At 45.1% G+C, this 21,389-nt stretch overlaps 1 protein-coding gene across 6 annotated transcripts in view; it reads left to right on the forward strand.

The window, feature by feature from the left end:
• Positions 1–21,389, forward strand: part of LOC130397984 (carnitine O-palmitoyltransferase 1, liver isoform-like) — a 50,002-nt gene that overhangs the window by 23,182 nt on the left and 5,431 nt on the right. The window contains exons 15-30 of one of the 6 annotated variants that reach the window (XR_008900584.1): positions 489–617; positions 3,959–4,114; positions 4,404–4,517; positions 5,334–5,426; positions 10,306–11,977; positions 12,642–12,726; positions 13,361–13,429; positions 13,605–13,670; positions 14,151–14,228; positions 16,548–16,670; positions 16,831–16,939; positions 17,372–17,386; positions 18,408–18,446; positions 19,476–19,628; positions 19,750–19,800; positions 19,908–19,999. Coding sequence is in view for 1 of the 6 variants with exons in the window: in XM_056604887.1 (XP_056460862.1) it covers positions 489–617; positions 3,959–4,114; positions 4,404–4,517; positions 5,334–5,426; positions 10,306–10,434 (621 nt within the window). In the remaining 5 variants the exon portion in view is untranslated. Of the gene's footprint in view, positions 1–488; positions 618–3,958; positions 4,115–4,403; positions 4,518–5,333; positions 5,427–10,305; positions 12,157–12,641; positions 12,727–13,360; positions 13,430–13,604; positions 13,671–14,150; positions 14,229–16,547; positions 16,671–16,830; positions 17,387–18,407; positions 18,447–19,475; positions 19,629–19,749; positions 19,801–19,907; positions 20,000–21,389 lie in introns of those variants that run through there. The other 5 variants (XR_008900572.1, XR_008900578.1, XR_008900590.1 and 2 more) reach the window with 5 other exon arrangements.

Here is a 21,389-nt window from a genome sequence, read left to right on the forward strand (position 1 = left end):
TAATATGAGGTCAGACTTGCATAAAATGTTGATTTGCATACCATATTTTTCCAGGTCCCAGCTTTAGCCTTGACCATTCATTAACCATTATGCATACAGAGCGATGGTGCACATGTGAGCTTTACCCTTGAAAAAACACACAAGATAGGAACAGAGTGAACCTACTCCCTGGCGCCATGTCAAACCTAACTTATAGGGGAGAGGTGATCAGCTCCCTTCCACCATTAAAGTATCTGTGTTATATAGGCCTAATAATAATCATAGTTTACCATAAAATGTAGGGTTATTTTCTTCCATACTCGGACGCTCGGACCCCAGGACCCCTGACCCCCGGTCGGGGTGCTTACGTGATGCAGTCCCACAAGAATGCACGGACCTTAACCCAAGGGCTCCAACCTACACCGTGCACACGTGAAGGGAAGCAGGCCTCCTCTAACCCCGCCCTCTCTCTCTCTCTCTCTCCCCCTCTCTCCCCCTCGCCGACGCAGGACCGCGGGGGCTTCTGCCTGACCTACGAGGCGTCCATGACGCGCCTGTTCCGGGAGGGCCGCACCGAGACGGTCCGGTCCTGCTCCAACGAGAGCTGTGACTTCGTGAAGGCCCTGGCTGGAGGAGAGGTACATCAGCCCAGCTATGCGTCTTTTGGGGTTCGATTTTTAATTGAAGTGTCTGCCTCTGCTTGTGATGAGGAATCCATCCGTTGGGATGAGATCGGCCCCTCTTTTGAACCCCCGCCTCATTCAAAAGCCAGTATTACACGCCGCTGGCCAATGAGGTTGGTAACCGAGACCCAGTTAAGCTTAACTGCCATGCTTCTTTCATTTTAGTACCACGCAACCATCTAGTTTTACTCACAACTACGATGATTAGGTGAGGAACAATTTCGCTTGTCTTTATTTTATTAACGTGCGTTGTCATGGCGCCGCGGCTGGCGGCCACAGTTCTTCACTCTGTGGTACTTTGTTTGTTTTTGTGAGCTTATTATGCTTTCACCAGTAACTTTTGCCAGAGGGGAACTCGGGTTTTATTGAAATCCTGGTGGGAGGCACATCGGTTCTCCATGGGATATGCCGTAATCGCAGATATGAGCGCTGGTGAAATTGAGGAAACGGGGGACTACGCAGCTCACTCCCAGCCATGCACCTGGCAAATGTCCGCTCCCTGGCAAACAAGGTGGATGAGCTGCTGCTTCTCAATCACACCAACTCAGACTTTTACAGATCCGCTGCCCTGTGTTTCACTGAAACCCGGCGCTGTGAACGCATCCCGGAAAGCGCACTTCAGCTGCCCGGGTTATGCCTCATCCGGGCGGACCGCAACACATCTGCTTCTACTTAAACGATGGTTGATCTACAGATGTTAAACTGCTGAAAAAGACTGATGGCCTTCACTTAGAGTCCCTCGTGATAAACTGTAAACCCTTCTATTCTCCCCGGGAGTTCTCCTCGTTTGTTATGGTTGGTATTTACATGCCACCACAAGCCTGCGTTGCAGAAGCGCTGCCACGGCTGGCCCACCAGATAACCGACACGGAGAAAAAACACCTGGATTCGCTCGTCATTATTATTGGGGATTTTAACAACTTCAAACTCAACCAGGAACTGCCTAAATACAGACAGCATATCGAGATTCCCATCAGAGACAAAAACACACTTGAACACTGTTGCACAGTGTCTGCTTCATCTCATCCCAACCTACAGGCAGAAACTAAAAACTTCTAAACCGGTGGCAAAGACTTTAAAGAAATGGAAAAGGGAATCAAAGCTGGAGTTGCAGGCTTGCTTTGACTGCACCAACTGGAGCGTTTTTGAAGCTGCAGCTACAGACCTACGACCTCACGGACACTGCAACATCTTACATCCGTTTTTGCGAGGACCTCTTGTGTGCAGACCAAGACCTTCTGCACATACAACAACAGCAAACCTTGGTTCACTCCTAATCTTAGGAAGATGCGTCAAAGCCAAAGAGGAGCCCCATATAAGTGGGGACCGGGACCTATATAAGCAGGCCAGGAACAAGTCGACAAAGGAGATCAAGGTAGCCGAAAGAAGCTACTTCCCCCCCCACCCTGCAGAAAATCCCAGTCTGGCAGACGACCTGAATGACTTTTACTGCAGGTTTGAAAAGCACCCATTCTCACACCCCTCACGCACAAAAGGCTTTCCCTCATCACCCAACCCCCTCCTCCCCACCGGTGCTAGATATCCGCGGGAAGGATGTGTGCCGGCTCTTTCAAAGCAGAAGATCAAGAAGGCTCCAGGACCTGATGGTGTGCACGTCGGAGCTGGCGCCCATCTTCACGCGGGTCTTTAACTGGTCCCTGGCGCTGTGTGAAGTGCCCTCCTGCTTTAAGTGCTCCACCATCATCCCAGTCGCCAAAAAACCCTCCATCACAGGACTAAATGACTACAGGCCTGTCGCCCTGACTGTCTGTGGTCATGAAATCCTTTGAGAGACTGGTGTTGAGCCACCTGAAGGACATCATCGGACCCCTGCTGGACCCCCTGCAGTTTGCCTACAGGGCAAACAGGTCGGCGGATGATGCTGTCAACATGGGACTGCAATACATACTGCACCACCTCGACTACCCAGGGACGTATGCCAGGATCCTGTTTGTGGACTTCAACACCATCGTCTCTGAAATCCTACATCAGAAGCTCACCCAGTTCGAAGTGCCTGTCACCACCCGTCAGTGGATCGTCAGCTTCCTGATTGACAGGCAGCAGCATGTCAGACTGGGGAGCAACTCTTCCAAAACCCGGTCCATCAGCACTGGCGCCCCACAAGGGCGTGTCCTCTCCCCGCTGCTCTTCTCCATCTACTCTAATGACCGCACCTCAAAGAACCACCTGATGACACCACCGTCATTGGTTTGATCCAGGATGGGGATGAGTCTGCTTACAGACAGGAGGTGGACCAGCTGGTCCAATGGTGCAGTCAGCACCACCTGGTGTAAATCCACAAGAATACTGTGGAGATGACAGTGGACTTTCGGAGAAGTCCCCCCCCACTCCCCCCCCTCACCATCCAGAACGACACGGTGTCCACTGTCGAGTCCTTTAGGTTCCTAGGTACAACCATTTCACAGGACCTAAAATGGTGTCCCCACATTTACTCTGTCCAGACAAAGGCCCAGCAGAGTTTATACTTCCTTTGACAATTAAGGAAGTTTAATCTGCCTAAAGAGCTGCTGACCCCCTTCTACTCAGCCATCATCCAGTCTGTCATCTGCACCTCGATCACTGTCTGGTTTGGGTCAGCCACCAAACGGGACGGGGCCAGACCTCAACGGACAATACGGGCTGCGGAGAGGGTCATTGCAGCTGACCTTCCCACCATCGAGGACCTGTACCAGTCTAGGATCAGGAAAAGGGCAGCAGAAATCCCCCTCGATCCCATCCTGGTCACAAAATGACCAGGATGGGAGGGAATTTTAAATTCCTATATTGTTGTTAATATATTGCCATTGTACTGAACTGCATTGCACTGAATTTATATTTATATTGAAATCCTAAATCTCTGACTGTATAGTGACCGCTCTGATATCGCACCATTTCTTCCCCTTATATTGTATTGTTATACTGTATCAGTATATTTAGATTCTGTACTGTTTTCTATTTTGTGTTTTCTTTTTTATATATTAACAATAGGTTAAGTGTTGAGTGTTGTACTTTGAGAGCAAAGGGTTAACCAAAGTCAAATTCCGTGTTTGTTACGCAAACCTGGCCAATAAAGCTGAATCTGAATCTGAATTTGGCTTAACGAAAGGTCTCATAGAATCGTGTCTAGTCCAGAAAGTCCACAGAAATGTCTGTTTTCCTAACTGGTTGCATACTGGTTGCGTCAATGGACCTCTCGAGAATAACGCTCCCAGGCCACGACACAAATCGATTTGCTTTTTAATTAACAAGTTTTGTGGCAAGAACTCACCCATCCACTGTGTGCTGTGGTCCCACAGGAGGAGGAGCATTGCAGACAGCTGTTCCGACGGGCTGCCGAGAAGCATCAGAACCTCTACCGACTGGCTATGACGGGCGACGGCATCGACAGACACCTCTTCTGTCTGTACGTGGTGTCCAAGTACCTCGGTGTGGACTCCCCCTTCCTCAAAGAGGTGAGCTTGAAAAAAGTGATCCATTTTTTTTGATGAGGCGTTGGATCAGTGGAATCCTTTCATTCCTTAATCACGCCGACTTGCATATACCGAACGTCATATTGTGTTTGAATGTGATCTCGGAATAAGACTCGGGGGTTGGGGTGCGAGTTTATGAAACAACGTTTGAACATTGCCTTGATACATCACTCACCTTTTGACCCCTTTCTCTTTCACTTTCTCTTTCTCTTTCACTTTCTCTTTCTCCCCCCCTCTTTCCCTCTCCCCCTCTGGTCTGACTCGGGGCCAGGTTCTTTCCGAGCCCTGGCGTCTCTCCACTAGCCAGACCCCCCTGCAGCAGATGGAGCTATTTGACCTCAAAAACAACCCGGAGTTCATATCCCTGGGCGGAGGCTTCGGACCTGTGAGTCTCTCTCCCTCTCACTCACACACTCACACTCACACTCACACGCACCGCGAACACACACAGGAGGTCATCAGGACTTTCGTTATTGGTAGAAGGCAGTCATGAATATCAATATTGTCTTTGGCAATAACATAAGAGGGGTGCTGCCATTGTTCGTGTTCTTTGGTAGGAAATGGCGACGGGCCGCTGCCTTGCAGCCCAGGGTCCACCCAATGGCCTTCTTCCTCCTTTTCTTTTTAGAAAGTTGATGAAGCCTGTTTAAAAGCACAGAAGGGTTGTATGTTTTGACTCTAGCCGTGTGATAATGAACTCCTTCCAGGAGTTATGTCCCACGGTGCATATACAGGATCTGGAGCGTGTGAAGGCCACCACTGCTTTAGATCACGTGGTGGATAAAGGTGGTGCTTAGCCTTGCGCTTAACGTTCAAATCCTGTTGTGCACACACTACTACATTCTTCAGGTTAGGTGAAGTGTAGCATCTCCGCGCCAGCTAGTTATAGTGGCGGGGGCTCTTGTGTTTTGTTTGTCATTGATCCTCACACTCACTCTCACTGAGTGACTATTTTTTTTTGTTACCACTCAAACATACTCATGAATCATTTACTCACGAGTATGTTTGGATGAGAGGGGAAGGGGAGAGCAGAAAGATTAACCGTATTCCCACACATTACATACTTGTGGATCGAAAGTTTTTATAATCACTTGACGTGGTAATTTCCGTCTATTTTGGTATTTGGTGGAATCTCCTAATCAAAGGCACCTCCAGATCATTGATAGAGGTGTGTGTGTGTGTGCGTGCGTGCGTGCGTCAGGTTGCGGACGATGGCTACGGAGTGTCCTACATCATCGTGGGGGAGGACATGATCAACTTCCACGTGTCCTCAAAGCACTCTTGCAGTGGAACCGTGAGTCACACACACACACACACACACACACACACACACACACACACACACACACACACACACACACACACACACACACACACACACACACACACACACACACACACACACACACACACCGTCTATGCCCCCCATAGCAAACTGTCCAGTAATGCGTGATGAGGTCATGTTGAGGACGTCGCGCCCGTCCGTTTGGTGAAGCCGTCTCCAGCGTAGTATCACCAGTATCGCCAAAACTAACATCCAGCAAAACAGGATGGAAATGAATCAACCAGTCTGCAGGGGAGAGGCCAGACATGACATTTTTGATCTGCCCATGCTGACAGTATCAACAAATAACATGGAAGGGCCAACTTAAATAGATGGGGGGGGGGGACCACTCTGTGAACTGGATAACAAAGCCGGAGATGACCCCGAGGACGGGGGGAGTGGAGGAAACGTGGCCCTTGGACGGTCTCACGGAGGGTCACCCCCCGGAGGGTCACCCCCCGGAGGGTCACCCCCCGGGGTGAGGGTCCGGTGCGGGGAGCGCCCACGTCAGTCCTGCTCACTGGTCGGAGTGAAGAGGTGTCTCAGAGTTGTAGCGTACTACAGGCCCATCGCTAAATGCAACAACTGCGTTCTTGTGCAGGGAATATCGTAAAGCGCTTTGGGTGGCCAATGATTAAGAAAGCGCTTTATAAATGCAGTCCGTTTACGTTTACTGATCGTAAATGTCTTGTGACTGGTCTTAAAAAGGTATTTTATGGAACCACTAATGCAAACTGTGCAACTTGGTTAGAGTTGATCGCAGCACACCGATCGTGGGGTGTTCCGTCTCCTCTCGTCAAAAAATAGCTTTTTCTTCATTCCTTAGTACTTTTTTTTGCCATTGTGGAGATGAAATGGGTCTTAAATTGCATTCATAATGGTCTTCAAAAGTCTTAAATTGAACTTGTTTAAACCTGCAGAAACCCCGGATTAGGAAGCAAAAAGGGGGGATGACAAGATTAACGGAATTCATCGTGGATTAAATAATTGTTTACCACACACGGTCTAGTAGGGATACTAGCCTTCCCCACCTAACTCCCACCTTATTCTTCATGTTTAACCTCTGTTTTTCTTTTATTCCTAGTCTGTTTTACATAGTTTTGATAGGGCAATATGTAAAGCGTCTTAGAGTACCATATTAAGCGCTATATAAATTTAATTTATTATTATTATTATATCACTAAATATAGATGTGTGTTGTTGTGTGAAGTTGAGCCCCTGCCAGCATAACATAAACATGTTCTATTGTTGCTCTGGTGAGTAACCACATCCTGCCTACCATACGTGCGCTGTGTCTCAGACACTGAGACACGATAGGAAGTGACCAGCTAGCTACGGGCTGTTGCATAAACCATGGTCCCACCCATCCAATGGCTCTAGGATGCCATCATTTCCTTTCTCGCTCTTTCGCTTTCATCTCTGTGTGGGCATGTTTAGCCCACACAGAATGTGTGTGTATATGTGTATAGCCTATATATTGTATTGTCACTAATGCTCACTTAAATGTTTTTAAGCTCACCATGTCCGGTACCCAGAATTAAAAACATTTATTAAAAACGATGCTACTTTTTGCCAAGCGGAGCCAGACAGTCCTGTGTACGTATGCAAATTAGCCATGTTCGCCAAACAGAAGAAAGACGTAGGCCCCTATCTTGCATCCGGCGCAATTGACTTAATCACTGGCGCATGGGTCGTTGCTAGTTTGCAACTGGCGCAGAGCGTTCTTTTCCCTCCTGCGCCACGCGTCGGTAAATTAGGGAATGATCTTGCGCCCCAAGGTGCTGCTCGGCGAAAGGACGAGGCGTGTTATGGCGCAAACGTTCCCTGGTGCTATCTTGCCGTTTCAGAAACCACTTGCGCCACAAACAAGGAAGTACCTGGTTTAAAGTCAGTGGCGCGTTGTTCAGATGCTATTTTATCAACTCGTCCGATTCAAATGCGCTCATGGCTCTTAAAGGGGATGGGAGCTGGCACTCTCATTGGTTTATTGCTCGTTACTTTAATGGTGGAAAGCAGCTGATCACCGCTCCCCTATAAGTTGGGTTTGATATGGCGCCAGGGAGTAGGTTCACTCTGTTCCTATCTTGTGTGCTTTTTGAAAAATATGCCGACATGCACACACTTGGGGCTGTTACATAATCAACGCATACGTGTCCAGAAGGCTACGCATCGCTACGCTTCGGCCGCCATTATGCGGCGACGCGTTGCAAAACGCGTCGTCCCAATTTTTGATACGCGACGCGTCGATCCATGCAATACTATGCGTTGTCGGTGGGGGCGATACTGCAAATATTGTACATTATTTCAACTATAGGTTATATTTACAGAAGAAAATTTGAATAAAATGGCGGGCGAAGGGGAAAAATTGTGCGCCCAAATACGATTATATAAGCATTTATATGATACTTCACTATTACATTCCAACAAGATTGCTTTGGAAGCTTGTTTCTGTGTTTCTTTCGTTGTGTCTGTTATTTTACTTTTTTTTGTGTGTGTCTTGCGCACTTGGGTATATGGGTTCGGAGCCACTTCAATCTCCTTTTTATTTTATTTTTCATTATTATCATTATTATCATTATTATTATTCTCTCCTATTTCTTACTTTTGTAAATCAAATTTTGTTGAATAAAAATAAAGTTGTCCTCCGAAGAAGGGGGGTGGTGGTGGGATATAAAAAAAAAAAGATTGCTTTGGGAGGTTGCAGGTGCAATGGGGAAAATCAGTTGTGAAAGTGAAAACAGACTGGAAAGCTGTCTTCCGTAGGCATTCTGATCGGAATGTCACCCGCAATGTCACCCGCGAAAACACCGGTGACTCTGCTGCCACCCGTGGCGTGAGTGGTGTATTGCATGTCATGCATTGCCCACGACGTTTGCGTATGCTGTGTAGACTATGAAAGGAAGCGTGTCACTCGCGTTGCTTGCGTTGACTATGTAACGGCCCTTGCACCATCGATCTGTATGCATAGGGATCAACGTTCAAAGGTGAAGCTGTGACCTGGAAAAACATGTTATGCAAATCAACATTTGATGTAAGTCTGACTTTATATGATTGGGTATATAAGGAGCAGGACGAGAATCATTCTGGAGTGTCAACACCTCACTCGGCTTTGTGGTTTCTCGTTTGCGGGGAACAATAAATTCTCCATCAATACTTGAGCCGGACTCCCCGATTCCTCATGCTCTCTTAGTTAGTTGGAGTGATAGAACTGGTTATTTTCTACCACACCCACAGCCCTGGATCAGAATGCGGCTCCATAGATATATTGATGTTTCTGGATCACCCCAGCAACATCAACATATCTCACGATAATGGACAGCTGCGCACATGAAATTACGGTAGTCTCATCGACCTGAGATGGCGCGACCCGAATTTGTCTCGCCACAAATCCTCACCTGGGCACAGCGAAAGTGTGGCGCTACAAATCAAAACTTGTCGCCGGTTTTCTCTTGCGAAAAATTCGCCCGATACGCGTCTCTACGTTCACTTATGGGATCTTGTTGCCCCGTCGCGTTTGGTGTGAACCCACAATTCGCTTCTTCCTCGGCGGCGCCATGTTTGCTGCGTTCTGAACCGAAACAAAGCAGCGTGTGTGTGACGTCAGGACGCATTTGCCGCGACCGGAACCGATAAGCGGAATCGTTAAGCAGGCTTGCTAATGATTCCAAGGAATCGGTTGACTCGGCACCGGTTCTGAACAAGAACCGGTTCTCGATTCCCATCCCTAGTTTCAAAGCTGAAAATGGGATTATTCTACGATTTTTATTATTATTATTATTATTTATTTTTTGGTGAAGCACTGCTTCACCTGTAGTCTTATAGAAGCCTCCACTGGTACAGACTCATATGATACACTCCGGGCATTCGTAAACCACGCCACAAATATGAGAAAATGAATGCGCGGTTCCCAGACCCCTTCTCGGTGTATCAGTGTAATCACTCTGTGTCTTTCTATCTCTATATCTCTATCTCATTATGTCTCTATTCAGCTATATTAATCTCTGGATCTCTCAATCTCTCTCTGATCTCTCGCTCTCTGGATCTCTCACGTCATCTCTTGATATCTGGATCCTTCTCTTTATATTCATCTATCCCTCTTTCTCTCCTTATGTCTCTATACATTCATATCTCTCTCTCGCTATATCTCTGTATTTCAAGTCAAGTCATTATTATTGCCAAACAAAGCAAATCGTTTGGAATTCATTCAGGTGATTCGGCTTACACAGGACAGTAAAATACCACACAGAACAAGGGAGACAACAAGTCTGACTGGACATCACATTAAAACTAGACACGTGCGTTGTTACCAGTGTGAGAATACAATAAATAGCCAAGACAAAGTGCTAATGCATGTAAATACCCTGAGATGGGGTGTTTAAATTCTCTCTCTCTCTCTCTCTCTCTCTCTCTCTCTCTCTCTCTCTCTCTCTCTCTCTCTCTCTCTCTCTCTCTCTCTCTCTCTCTCTCTCTCTCTCTCTCTCTCTCTCTCTCTCTCTCTCTCTCTCTCTCTCTCTCTCTCTCTCTCTCTCTCTCTCTCTCTCTCTCTCTCTCTCTCTCTCTCTCTCTCCCCCTCCCTCCCCCCCCAAACCTCTCTTTCTCTAACAAACAAACAGGCCTACTCCAACTTGCAAGGCTAGGCTGCCACACTAAGACCACAACGCATTCATAACGTACGCACACAGTCACACCACAACGCTTTCATAACCATGCGGTATGCCGAAGCCGGAAAGGACATGCATGCACACAGTCGCACACACATCTTATGCACAGTGCACCCTAGGTCCCAGTTCTATCATGTCTCTTTCTCTCGATCTCTTCTCATATGTCTCTCTCTCTCTCTCTCTCCTAGGACTCCCATCGGTTTGGGCAGCAGATAAGTCGGGCGTTTAAGGACATCTTGGCCCTCCTCTCGTCTCCCGATGGCAAGGCCGCCATGCCGAGGAGCCCCCCCCAGCCACAGACCAAGAAGGCTCTCTGAGCTCGAACCACCAGCACGCCCGTTAGATCTTCTTGAACAAGACTGTACAAAATGGTGGAAGAAACCAACAGATGTCCTCTCGTACCACCACTCCACCTCTGGATGCTCATTGGGCCCCGGATCCGTCTTACACTTGACCTGGATGTCCAGCCAGTAAACTTAAAATGTGTTTTTAGAAAATGTTATTAAGTATATTTTGTTAAAGGGAAATAGGCAGGCATCCTTCATCCTGTTGGTTTTGCCTCTCAGTTGGATGTGGCCTAAAACGAACATGAACAGCTAGTCTCTATGAAGGCAAATTACCTTTTAATTAGTGTACAAAATAGTGAATCAACAAGCTTTTATTTTTATATATATATATATATATATATATATATATATATATATATATATATATATACACACACACACGAATTGTTTATTGTTACAAAGGGACAGGACACTGGGATAGGGGCCACTTTGGTAAGAGATTTTCCTTATTTTTACCTACTTAAGTTACAGGGGCGTATTTGCTAGTTATATCACAAGATCATCAAAAACGGTACGGTGATGTATTAATGAAGCAATTAGTCGTGCTCCAAATAATGGAGTGTCTACTTCTGGTATGTAGAGTGTGAGTTCATACGAGTCGTTTCTATGATTTAGTATGCCTTTTTTTCAAATGGTCTTCAAAAGGAAGGAAAACAAGGTATCAAATGGCTTAGTTTCACACGGTCATCTAAAATCTATGTTTTATATTCTATAAATGATCAGGGCCTTCATCCTGTAGCTATCACCTTGGGGTTCGTTGTAAAAAAAAATGTCTAACGTGGTGCATTCAAAGCATAGAGCAAGCTTCCCATCCATTGCTAAACCAGGGCTAGCCGGTTGATTAGGAGACCGCAACGTCCCTCGTGGCTGTTACCGTAGACCAGTGGGGAGTCTCCATTTGCTACGCGGGGACGGTGATGCATGTCTAACTTGTTTAATGATCTGAAGGACCTGTGTTTTAACGAGAACCATTTAACCATGTAACCTTCGTAGTCAGACTAATGGTAACGTCTGGTGTACCGAAGACTGCGGATACCGTAGAGCTTTTATTTTGTATAACTTTGTGATTGTTCACGTGTTGGTGTTGACCTGATTTAAAATGTTGACGCAGATCTGGTATGACGGCACATACTTGATACAGAAGCTCACAAAATACTGCCACCTATGTTTAGACACAAGGGGGTTTTCCTTGAGCGCTCCCTCTGTCTGACACATGGCTCTTGGCTCAGCCGCTCTCGCTGTTTTGCAAAGGAAGGATTTAATAAATAACGGGGTTTTTTTTCAATCGTGTGTGTGCGTGCGTTTGCGCGCGCGCGCGGGTGTGTGTGTCCCCTGCAGGAAATTTGGTTCTTTTGAAGAAAGGGGTGGACTAGGTCCATTGAAGAAACCTTGCTTGGCTAGTGTTAATGAAAAATCGTATCATTTTGTTTAAGGCCGGTAATGATTAACTGCAATGACTGCTTAGTGCCTTTCATGGTGCGTTGGCTCATCAGTGTGCTCTGGATTTCTTCATGTAAGAGGACTCTTTCAATGCAATTGTTAATCAATGAAATTTCTTAATGGACAATTTTTTACCTTTATTCGATTTCCCGTATGTTTTTTGAGGTGTGCAGCGGATAGCCAGTTCATCTGATGCTTGAGAGGTTGTATGTGTTTTATATCCTTGATAAAACGTTACACTCACAATCATTATCAATACGTTAGCCTATGTGTATAACTTGATTTCCTACTTTTCAATTATTTGCTTAGGGCTGACAGCGCTGACTTTTTGTTAGCAGTTTTTGAGACCCACTTTCTCGCTATGTCAGGGAGCGCAAACGAGATCAGGGAAAGAATCAGAGGAGGCTAAACAGAAGGACAAACCATCGAAATTGTAATAATAATATGCGATAAACCAAATCATTATTTTTCAAGCTATAAGTATTAGGGTGGAAATATATTCTTTATTTTTTTTTGCTTCATTGGGTGTTATAGTCTCTCAATTAAATCTGTTTTTGTTTGATATTTAAGAAGGTTTTGTTTTATCATATTGACAAAAGTCATAAATAATCCTAAACCATTTAATCGAAACAAATGTATCCTAACCCGAACAGAATGAGCTAATTTATAGGCCTATATTTAAATGAAACAATAAAAAATACAAATATTCCCTATATTTGCTGGCTGGGATTGTGTAGGCGTGTCCCCAAGTTGAAAGTGAAACAATAAGGCAGACGCCGCAAGAAGCCCTTGAATGCTGCCGGTATTTTTTCCCTTGGCAAGGTATTTATTGTTCATTGAGTCTACAGTAATTGTCGTTTAACATTATGATCACCGTATCGTGGGTTACCTGGGTTATTTGTGTGTGGGCGTGTTTGTGCGCGTGTACGTGTGGGCTCGGTTTGGAGGGGGGTATGGGTGGCTTGGGGGGATATGTAGCCTAACGTGTGCGATTGCTGATTCATGGTAGTTTATGCAGTGTGAGAATACTTTCTCTGCTTTTTCACACAAACACACACACACAGACAAACACACTCAGTTGCACTTCTTGGATGGCGTTTCCAGCGTGTCCTGCAGTTGTGAATGTAGACTTGTCATGCGTGATGTTTTACGGACGCTATTGCCTTAATGTTGCAGCGCACGTCCACGAAATGGTCAGCCTGTATTACAATTGTCCGGTTAAGAACATAATGACTATGTTTAATAATTAATATGTGCCTGCATGATAAGACGTCCCTGTACGCGTGTGTGCCCGTGTGCGCGTGTGCGTGTGCGTGTGTGTGTGTAAGCGATTGACTGATTCCACAAACATTTGGCTGGATTCTTCCCAGCCATATATCATAAAAAGATTGATTGATAGATAGATGAATGAATGAATCTCACACTCTCACTCTCTGCTCTCTCTCGCTCTCTCTAGAGTCCTTATGGTTTCCCAAGCAGCATGGTTCCACTGAGATTCATGTGCGACATTGCCCTTTGTCTCTTGGTAGGTCTCTTGTCCTGCGCTCCTAACCACAAATTAATTTAGCCCTGGTTTCAATTATTTCTAAAACTGTAAGTGTTAAAAGCTAATTTTGTAGGATGGTTGACGCTAAAAAGCCTAGTTCACTCTGAAAACTTGAAAGGAACAACATTACCCCATCACTATCTTCTTTCTTCAGGTGTTCCTGTGCATAATAGGTCGGTCCCTCCAAGGCTGTGACGACTATTTGGATAACTCCGCTAAGGTGAGGAGCTTGTGTCCCCCTGGCGTCTGAAACACATATGGGGGGTGTTCCGCTACGTTAGTTAATGCCAATCGTCGCCAGGATTGCGCAGCGATGTGTGCTGAGGGCCCCCCGTCCCAGGGTCCTTGCCGGGCCCCTGAAGAACAGAATGAACCAACATGTTGCGCTACGGGCTGGAATTTGGCTCAGCCTCTCAGTCTGTTCGACACGTTAGCTATATAATCAGAGTGTGTAGCATCAGAGCGAGGGAAAGACCCAGCGACAGATCGATATAGATGGAGCGATGGACAGGCCGATAGACATTTGACTATGTGAGGCACTTTGAGTCTGCCTCGTGTAAGAAAAGTGCTTTATAAATAAAGATGCCTTGCCTGGATACATTAGATTGGTACAGTAGATACACGGACAGACGGACCACTGAATCAATGTACCGATTCCCTCTGTTTCCTTAAACTGTGTCTTATCTGGTTTTGTCTCTAGTTTCTGAAAGCGAATTTCTCACCACACCAATACATCCGACTGGAAGGACTCTCCCTGAATCCGGCTAGAGGAACAATGGTGAAACACGCCCGCCACACCTTTACCTTACTCACCTTGGGCCCGGTCCCATGGTGTTCTGGCTGTGACCCTTGACTTATGCGGCCGAAAATATCCTTCTGCTAAAACTGTTTGTCACAATCGGCAGGATGACATCGTTTGCCTAGTGTTTGTCGTCCAAGTGTTGGTCTGATGGAGCAAAGAGTGTGTGATAACGAGATCATTATATCGCTACAATCTGCTGAAACCGAGCATTAGTCACGGTGCATGGGGAAGAGACTTGCTTGGCATTCCTCTAGCAGCTTTCACGCTAAATTTGTACCGGCTGCCAAATTTGTACCGGGCGCGTCATCCATACGTTATCCATTCCAAACCTGCCTGCCTGCAACAGATGATCGCGTCGTCCGTTGCCGGGCAGGTTTCAAAAAACATTTGCGCTCATGTTGCCAAAGACGAAATAACATAATACAGTTAACGGATCGCTAGATAACACTTGTTTTTACTTTATATTTGTATTGTATTTAATTGTTTAATCAAATTTAGCTGGTAAATTGAGTGTTTAAAGCGGGTTTCAAAAAACATTTGCGCTCATGTTGCCAAAGACGAAATAACATAATACAGAAAACGGATCACTAGATAACACTTGTTTTTACTTTATATTTGTATTGTATTTAATTGTTTATTCAAATTTAGCAAGTAAACTGAGTGTTTAAAGCAGGTCAAGGACGAAATAGCACAATACAGATAACGGGTCGCTAGATAGAAGGTTCGCGAATGTTCGTGAACCTTGGACGACGCGATCATCTGTTGCCAGGCAGGTTTGGAATGGATTGCGTATGGATGACGCGCCCGGTACAAATTTGGCAGCCGGTACAAATTTAGCGTGACACAGCCTTTCAGTGAGTCGCAGGGACGACGACGCAGAGAGTACCGCTGTCATGCCAAATTTGTACCGGCTGCCAAATTTGTACCGGGCGCGTCATCCATACGTAATCCATTCCAAACCTGCCTGGCAACAGATGATCGCGTCGTCCGTTGTCTGGCAACGGACGATCGCGTCAAATGACGTGAAAGGTTCACAAACATTCGCGAACCTTCAAGCTCGTTCATTCGCACTTAATAATAATAATAATAATAATACATTTAATTTAGAGGCGCTGTCATGCCAAATTTGTACCGGCTGCCAAATTTGTACCGGGCACGTCAACAGTTGTCCGTTGCCAGGCAACGGACAACTGATTACGTAACGGTTGTCCGTTGCCGGGCAGGTTTCAGGTTTACATTCAGGTTTACATTCGCTGACCGTTGCCTGGCAACGGACAGCTGATGACGTGCCCGGTACAAATTTGGGCGCTGCGATGGGCGCTGGTCGTTCCTACAGTACGTAAACTGAGGAATGTCTGTCTGTCTCTCTGTCTGTCTGTCTGTCTGTCTGTCTGCCTCTCTGTCTGTCTGTCTGTCTGTCTGTCTGTCTGTCTGTCTGTCTGTCTGTCTGTCTGTCTGCCTCTCTGTCTGTCTGTCTGTCTGTCTGTCTGTCTGTCTGTCTGTCTGTCTGTGCGTGCGTGTGTCTGCGCGTGCGAGCGTGTGCGAGTGTGTGTGGTTCAGGGCTCTGTGGACAGACTTTGACCATGTGGGCGACGGTTCACCGTGTGGAGAGCACTCGGACACTCTGGTGGACAGTATCTGCAATGACTCTATGTATGTCTGACCTTGACTTGGACTTCTGTACGTCTGTCCAGTTAACTGTGCGTCTATACCTCTGTCCAGTGACCTGAGCTTCTGTTCGTCAGTCGAGCAAACTGAGCGTCTGTACCTCTGTCCTGCGATCTAATCGTCTGTACGTCCTTCAGTTAACTGTACGTCTGTCTAGCGAGCTGGGCCTCTGTCCATCCTGTAGTTAACTGTTCGTCTGTACGTCTGTCTAGCGAGCTGGGCCTCTGTCCATCCTGTAGTTTGGTGTATGGTGTAGTGCGGTGGTCTAGCGAACGGAGGGATGCACAGACGTGCACTCGATGGACCTGACGCCTGGCATGTGAACTGCGTGGAACCGACGGCCTCGTCGACAGTGTTTTGCATGAATGCGTTGAAAGAGCGGCGTTCACTGAACGCGCTCATTTATTTCGTGAACGGAACGGAACTATCATTCCCACTCGTGATAGTGAAGCCAATAGTGCATATGGATATTTGAAAGAGAGTACAGATTTGAACGTTAAGAACCACCATTCTTTTTGGAGCGAGCGGTGGGCAGCATTCCTCGGGAAAAGCTGCAACGATCGGCCCGTTCTGAACACGCCCCGTTTTGACGTCTGACCTAAAGGTTGTTCTCCCTTCTCCACGCAGAACCGCTCTGAAGTGGCGAACTGCACCACGCATCAGTGGTGCATCCACTCCGGAGATAATAAATCACGTCAATGCAATATATATAAAAGCTGTTTCAACGAATATATGAATCTCGCCCAAACGGTCAGCAAAAATCACTTTTTTATTGACCAAATCCATGTATTACATTGCCAATAAATGATATTTACAAATATTAATAGGAACACCAATATTTTTGATAAAGTTTCTTAAAGTTAATATTTTTGTATTTCTGTATTCCACCTGTTTTCTTCTCCTACCAAAGGGTTGCGATTCAGCTCACGAGCTATATCCCCAAAAGATGGAAATGGTCTCCATGCTTCAGCTGTATTGTATGGTGAACATTGTGAAAAACAGGACAGATTTTCCTTCCGGTAAGTAAAAGTGAGCCATCACACTTCAATCAAGTCACAAACGGTTAACCCTCACTTATAGTAACCCACACGTGGCGGGGCAAACCGCCAACAGCAAACGAGTAGACCCATAAATATGTAATGAGGCACACCTGTGTTTGTCTTCTGATGAGACCATCTGAGATAAGGGCCCGTCACAAATTCATTCATTGAATCGGTCGGTATTGCAGCTAGCGCTTATGATACTTTTTCGGTTAATGTGCGAAAAGTATTATATTCACACCTGGAAATGTTCAAGTAACTGCTGTACGACTACTTCAAATTCATTAAAAAAGTCTTATGTGCTATGTGTTACATCAAAAGTTACCCTGATAAAGACCAAAGTACATTTTATGAACCTATTCTGATATGGTAAAAATTTAATTTAATTTAATTGTCTTTCTGTTTATTCAGAGTGCAAGGAAGGAGGTGAGTGATCTATTCTTTTCTTCCGATTTTCAGTGTGCGTATGTGCGTGCAAGTGTGTGTGTGTGTGTGTGTGTGTGTGTGTGTGTGTGTGTGTGTGTGTGTGTGTGTGTGTGTGTGTGTGTGTGTGTGTGTGTGTGTGTGTGTGTGTGTGTGTGTGTGTGTGTGTGACCTTTGAGATAGTTTCTGCCCGGCTTCACACTGGCCAGTGGTCCACCCTCATGGGTTTATTAGTCACCGACGATGATAAGATATCAGTAACTTTCCTCGGTACCTAGTTCCTGGCGCTTTAGGTCTTTTGTTGTTGTGGCTTCAAGGGAAAGTCTGGTCAATAGTGGTATTTGACTGTCGTTTTTAGTGTTGTATTCGTGTAATTACATATGTGTATATATACTGTGCAAGAATCCTATGCAAGTCTGCTTGTCTCCTGTGCAACGTGAAAGGTGTGTATAGTTGACACATTTTTTAGTGGATTTTGTGCCAATAGTTCCTATTTTGAAATCCACGCATGTAAATAATACAATTATTTATACACTTTAAGTTAAGATTTGTTAAGATTCGTTAACAGCAAATCATTTTCACATCTTGGAATATAGATCCACAAATGCACATTGTCGTGTCTTCCATCTGTGAAACTTTTGTTGTGATTTGTTGTGGATCTGTTTTCACACATTTGTCGATCTCATCTTGTGGACACAGCTGTTGAGACAAAAATAGTTTGCGTCATACATTTGCATTATCCAATCAGCCCTAGCCATTGAGAGAAATGCAACATCATCATGATGTTGAAGTGTGTGTGTGTGTGTGTGTGTGTGTGTGTGTGTGTGTGTGTGTGTGTGTGTGTGTGTGTGTGTGTGTGTGTGTGTGTGTGTGTGTGTGTGTGTGTGTGTGTGTATTTCGAGGTTTGAATATGTATATCTGTGTGTGCGCTTACCTGATAATGTAATGTAATGTATTTTCTGTACGTTTTGATTTCCGCTGACGTATCGACTCACTGCCAGTTTTCTCTCTGACTCCTAATCAGAAAAGATCTATGTCTGCACGCTGAAACCCACAGAGAAAAGTAAGGCAACCAGTTCACCCTCTCTTCCTCACACATGTGTGATCAGGTGCTTAATATGAGCTAAAAGTATCACATCCATGTGAATCAGTTCTCTCGAACCACCATCACACAATGATGAATGAAAACATTGCAAACACTAACGAATAACAACACAAAAAATATACACCTTCAGAAAACCTATTCATGTTCGAATTAAATTATTATTAGATGCTCCTCTGCACATATATAGTGATATCAATTTATATATGAGAACCAATATATATGAGTGCCATGACAACCAATATAGAGTAGCTTGTTATGAATGTCAGTTTTGTCACATTGGCAATACGAGCTTTCTGATTCTGATAAATCTTCATCTATTTGATCTGGGGTCCTGCTTTCTGTTTTCTTTTCTTTTACTCGTTCACTATACCTTCTAGAATCTTCTCTCGCTCTCCGCTGTAGTCTGTACATGAGGAGTCCTCCCATTTGTGGCTCACGGTTATTCAGTCCAGACTGGAATGTGGTACATAAAAGGGGTGTGCACGGGTACACGTGTAACCGGTTAGTAAATTATACACCCCTAAACGAAAACCGTAAAAATAAAATGAAAATCACAGCGCCCTTGTTTCAATGGGAATCGGGACGGTCCATCATTTCAACATAAAGTTTACATATTTATAATTCGAAATTCGTCCCCCGAAATCGTCCCCCTTTATACCACAGATACTCTAGGGTCTATAGCATATTACCGCTTTTTTCTGATTACAGTTTAATGTAACAGTAAGCTGACAGCATCCTAATTAACACCGCAACTGCAAATGAACCGCACGGAGATAACCATGGCAGTCAAACTAATGTTCTTTTTGCGATCATTCTGCTCGCGCATCCGCCTTGTTGATGAACAAATAATCCCCCTATAGCGCGACTGCGGTTCACGGTTGTGTAACCGTTTACAATTTTTTGTAACCGTTCACTCTACTACTGAATGCTTCCAGCTTGGTTTTAAGCATTATTACTCATTTCATTTATTATTTTGGGCTCAATTAGCTCCCACTCCGTCGTTTCACGATAAAACAACAACAGAAGCAGCGACAACAGAAGCAGCAACAACAGAAGCAGCGACAACAGAAGCAGCGACAACAAAAGCAGCAACAACAGAAGCAGCAACAACAGAAGCAGCAACAACATGCGGCTCAAAATGTACTGTCAATCAAATCAAATCAATCTAATCAAAATAGTTTTACAGCCGCATGAATGTTAAGGCTCCCCCTCAGATGTCACTCTCACCAGTGTCTTCTCTGCTTGTGTCTTTGTCCTCCAGCCGAAAGTAGCATAGACAACCAAGACAACCAAGGTTTTATTGCGTCTAACGGTAAGCTTGAGTATGGCCACTGGGTCCTTGATTTACTGTGTCCCCCAGCTCTGTTCCTTTGTGGTTTTCAGCTCAAAGTTATGAAACTATTTTCTGATCTGTTCTAGTGGTTCTAGTGTTCCTGTTGGTCTTACTTATCGTCTCAAATGCAACCTGGTGTCAGTACTCCCGAAGACAAAGAAGAATACACGAGCTTTGGGTGAGCGACGTTATTATTATTTAAATGACGTTCTTCTGTTGGGTTGCACCAGCCTATAATACATTTTTACCTGGATTCAAGCTAGGCTTAGTTATTAATCCTGGTGCAACAGGTGGTGTTATACGAATAAAGCTTCAGGATATTGGTAGCAAATGAGAGGTTCCTCGATAGCAAATAAGGGATCACCTCAACCCAGTGGAGATTTGAGTACAGAGAATTCCCATCATTACCCATTTCCCCAAAATATCTACATTATTGTTACGTTAGGGGCCTAAACGCGGCTTTAGATTGTCTCACTCAACAGGGCTCAAAAACTTTTTCTAATGATCCTTTTTAACCTGGACCCGCACCGCAACAAATTTGATCGCACCTTTCATTAAAGCAAGAATTGCCCAACAGCTTGTCCCGTCAGAACAAGACAACAGGACACCAATGTAGGCATGTTGTTTCCACAAACAGAGGAGCTAAGCAATGAACACAACAAACTGATCTACAAACAGAAATAGTGTAAGCATTCTGGTAAAAAATAAATAAGTAGGCTACCTATATGGTCCATGGCACACAGAAGAACTATGAAGAAGCTTCTAAATGATTCAACGAGCAGCTGCAAAGCGGGGGCGAGGAGTGGACGACGTGTTGACAAATCAGTGCATGCCTACTTCAGTTTAGACTCGAATGCATTCACATAATATATGGTCACAGTCTAGAGCCCGGCAACATGATTTAACTCGCTTCTCCTAAAAAGATAACTTGCTCTTCCCTTTAGGTTATTTTGAATGTAAGACAAGCTGACTACAGGGATTTCAGCGTTTGTGTTTTGTCCTTTGGAGACACAACATAGCCACAACACAACACAGCACACAGGACAGGCCGGGAATGTGGTTGCAGGCTGTTTATACGTCTGGCAATCCAACACCAGACAATAAAAAAATGAATCACTGCTGGTCATTTTGTTAACACGGTCGCTTGGCTGTTCCACCATGGACTACATTGTTGCTGAGTGTAAACAAATGCAATGGAAACGGTTTTCCAATGCTTAATTTAGATTAACATAATCCATGATTACATTTAAGTGGTGAAACAAAACTCTGATTCATTTTAAACTTGGGTTTACTAAAGTGTGATTCTCTCGAATCTTGGATTAATTTGAACCCTGTTGATGCAAACCACCCAAAGGCATATTTTCTTTAAGGATATTAATAGCACTTGCTATTTTTTATTTGGTCATTAATACTGCAGTACATTAAAGGGATGATATGGGTGTGAGTGTGATTAGCCATAGACCTCTGAAGAATAAGTCCCGCCTCCAAGGCCAAAATCTGCCCTGTCCAGTGTTTAAGTGTCGTCTCAAGTGGGCGTGTCCACCTCAATGTATGCTGCTTAGATCGGT

The sequence above is a fragment of the Gadus chalcogrammus genome, chromosome 2 (assembly GCF_026213295.1).
Source record: "Gadus chalcogrammus isolate NIFS_2021 chromosome 2, NIFS_Gcha_1.0, whole genome shotgun sequence".
NCBI classification, from domain to species: Eukaryota; Metazoa; Chordata; class Actinopteri; order Gadiformes; family Gadidae; genus Gadus; species Gadus chalcogrammus.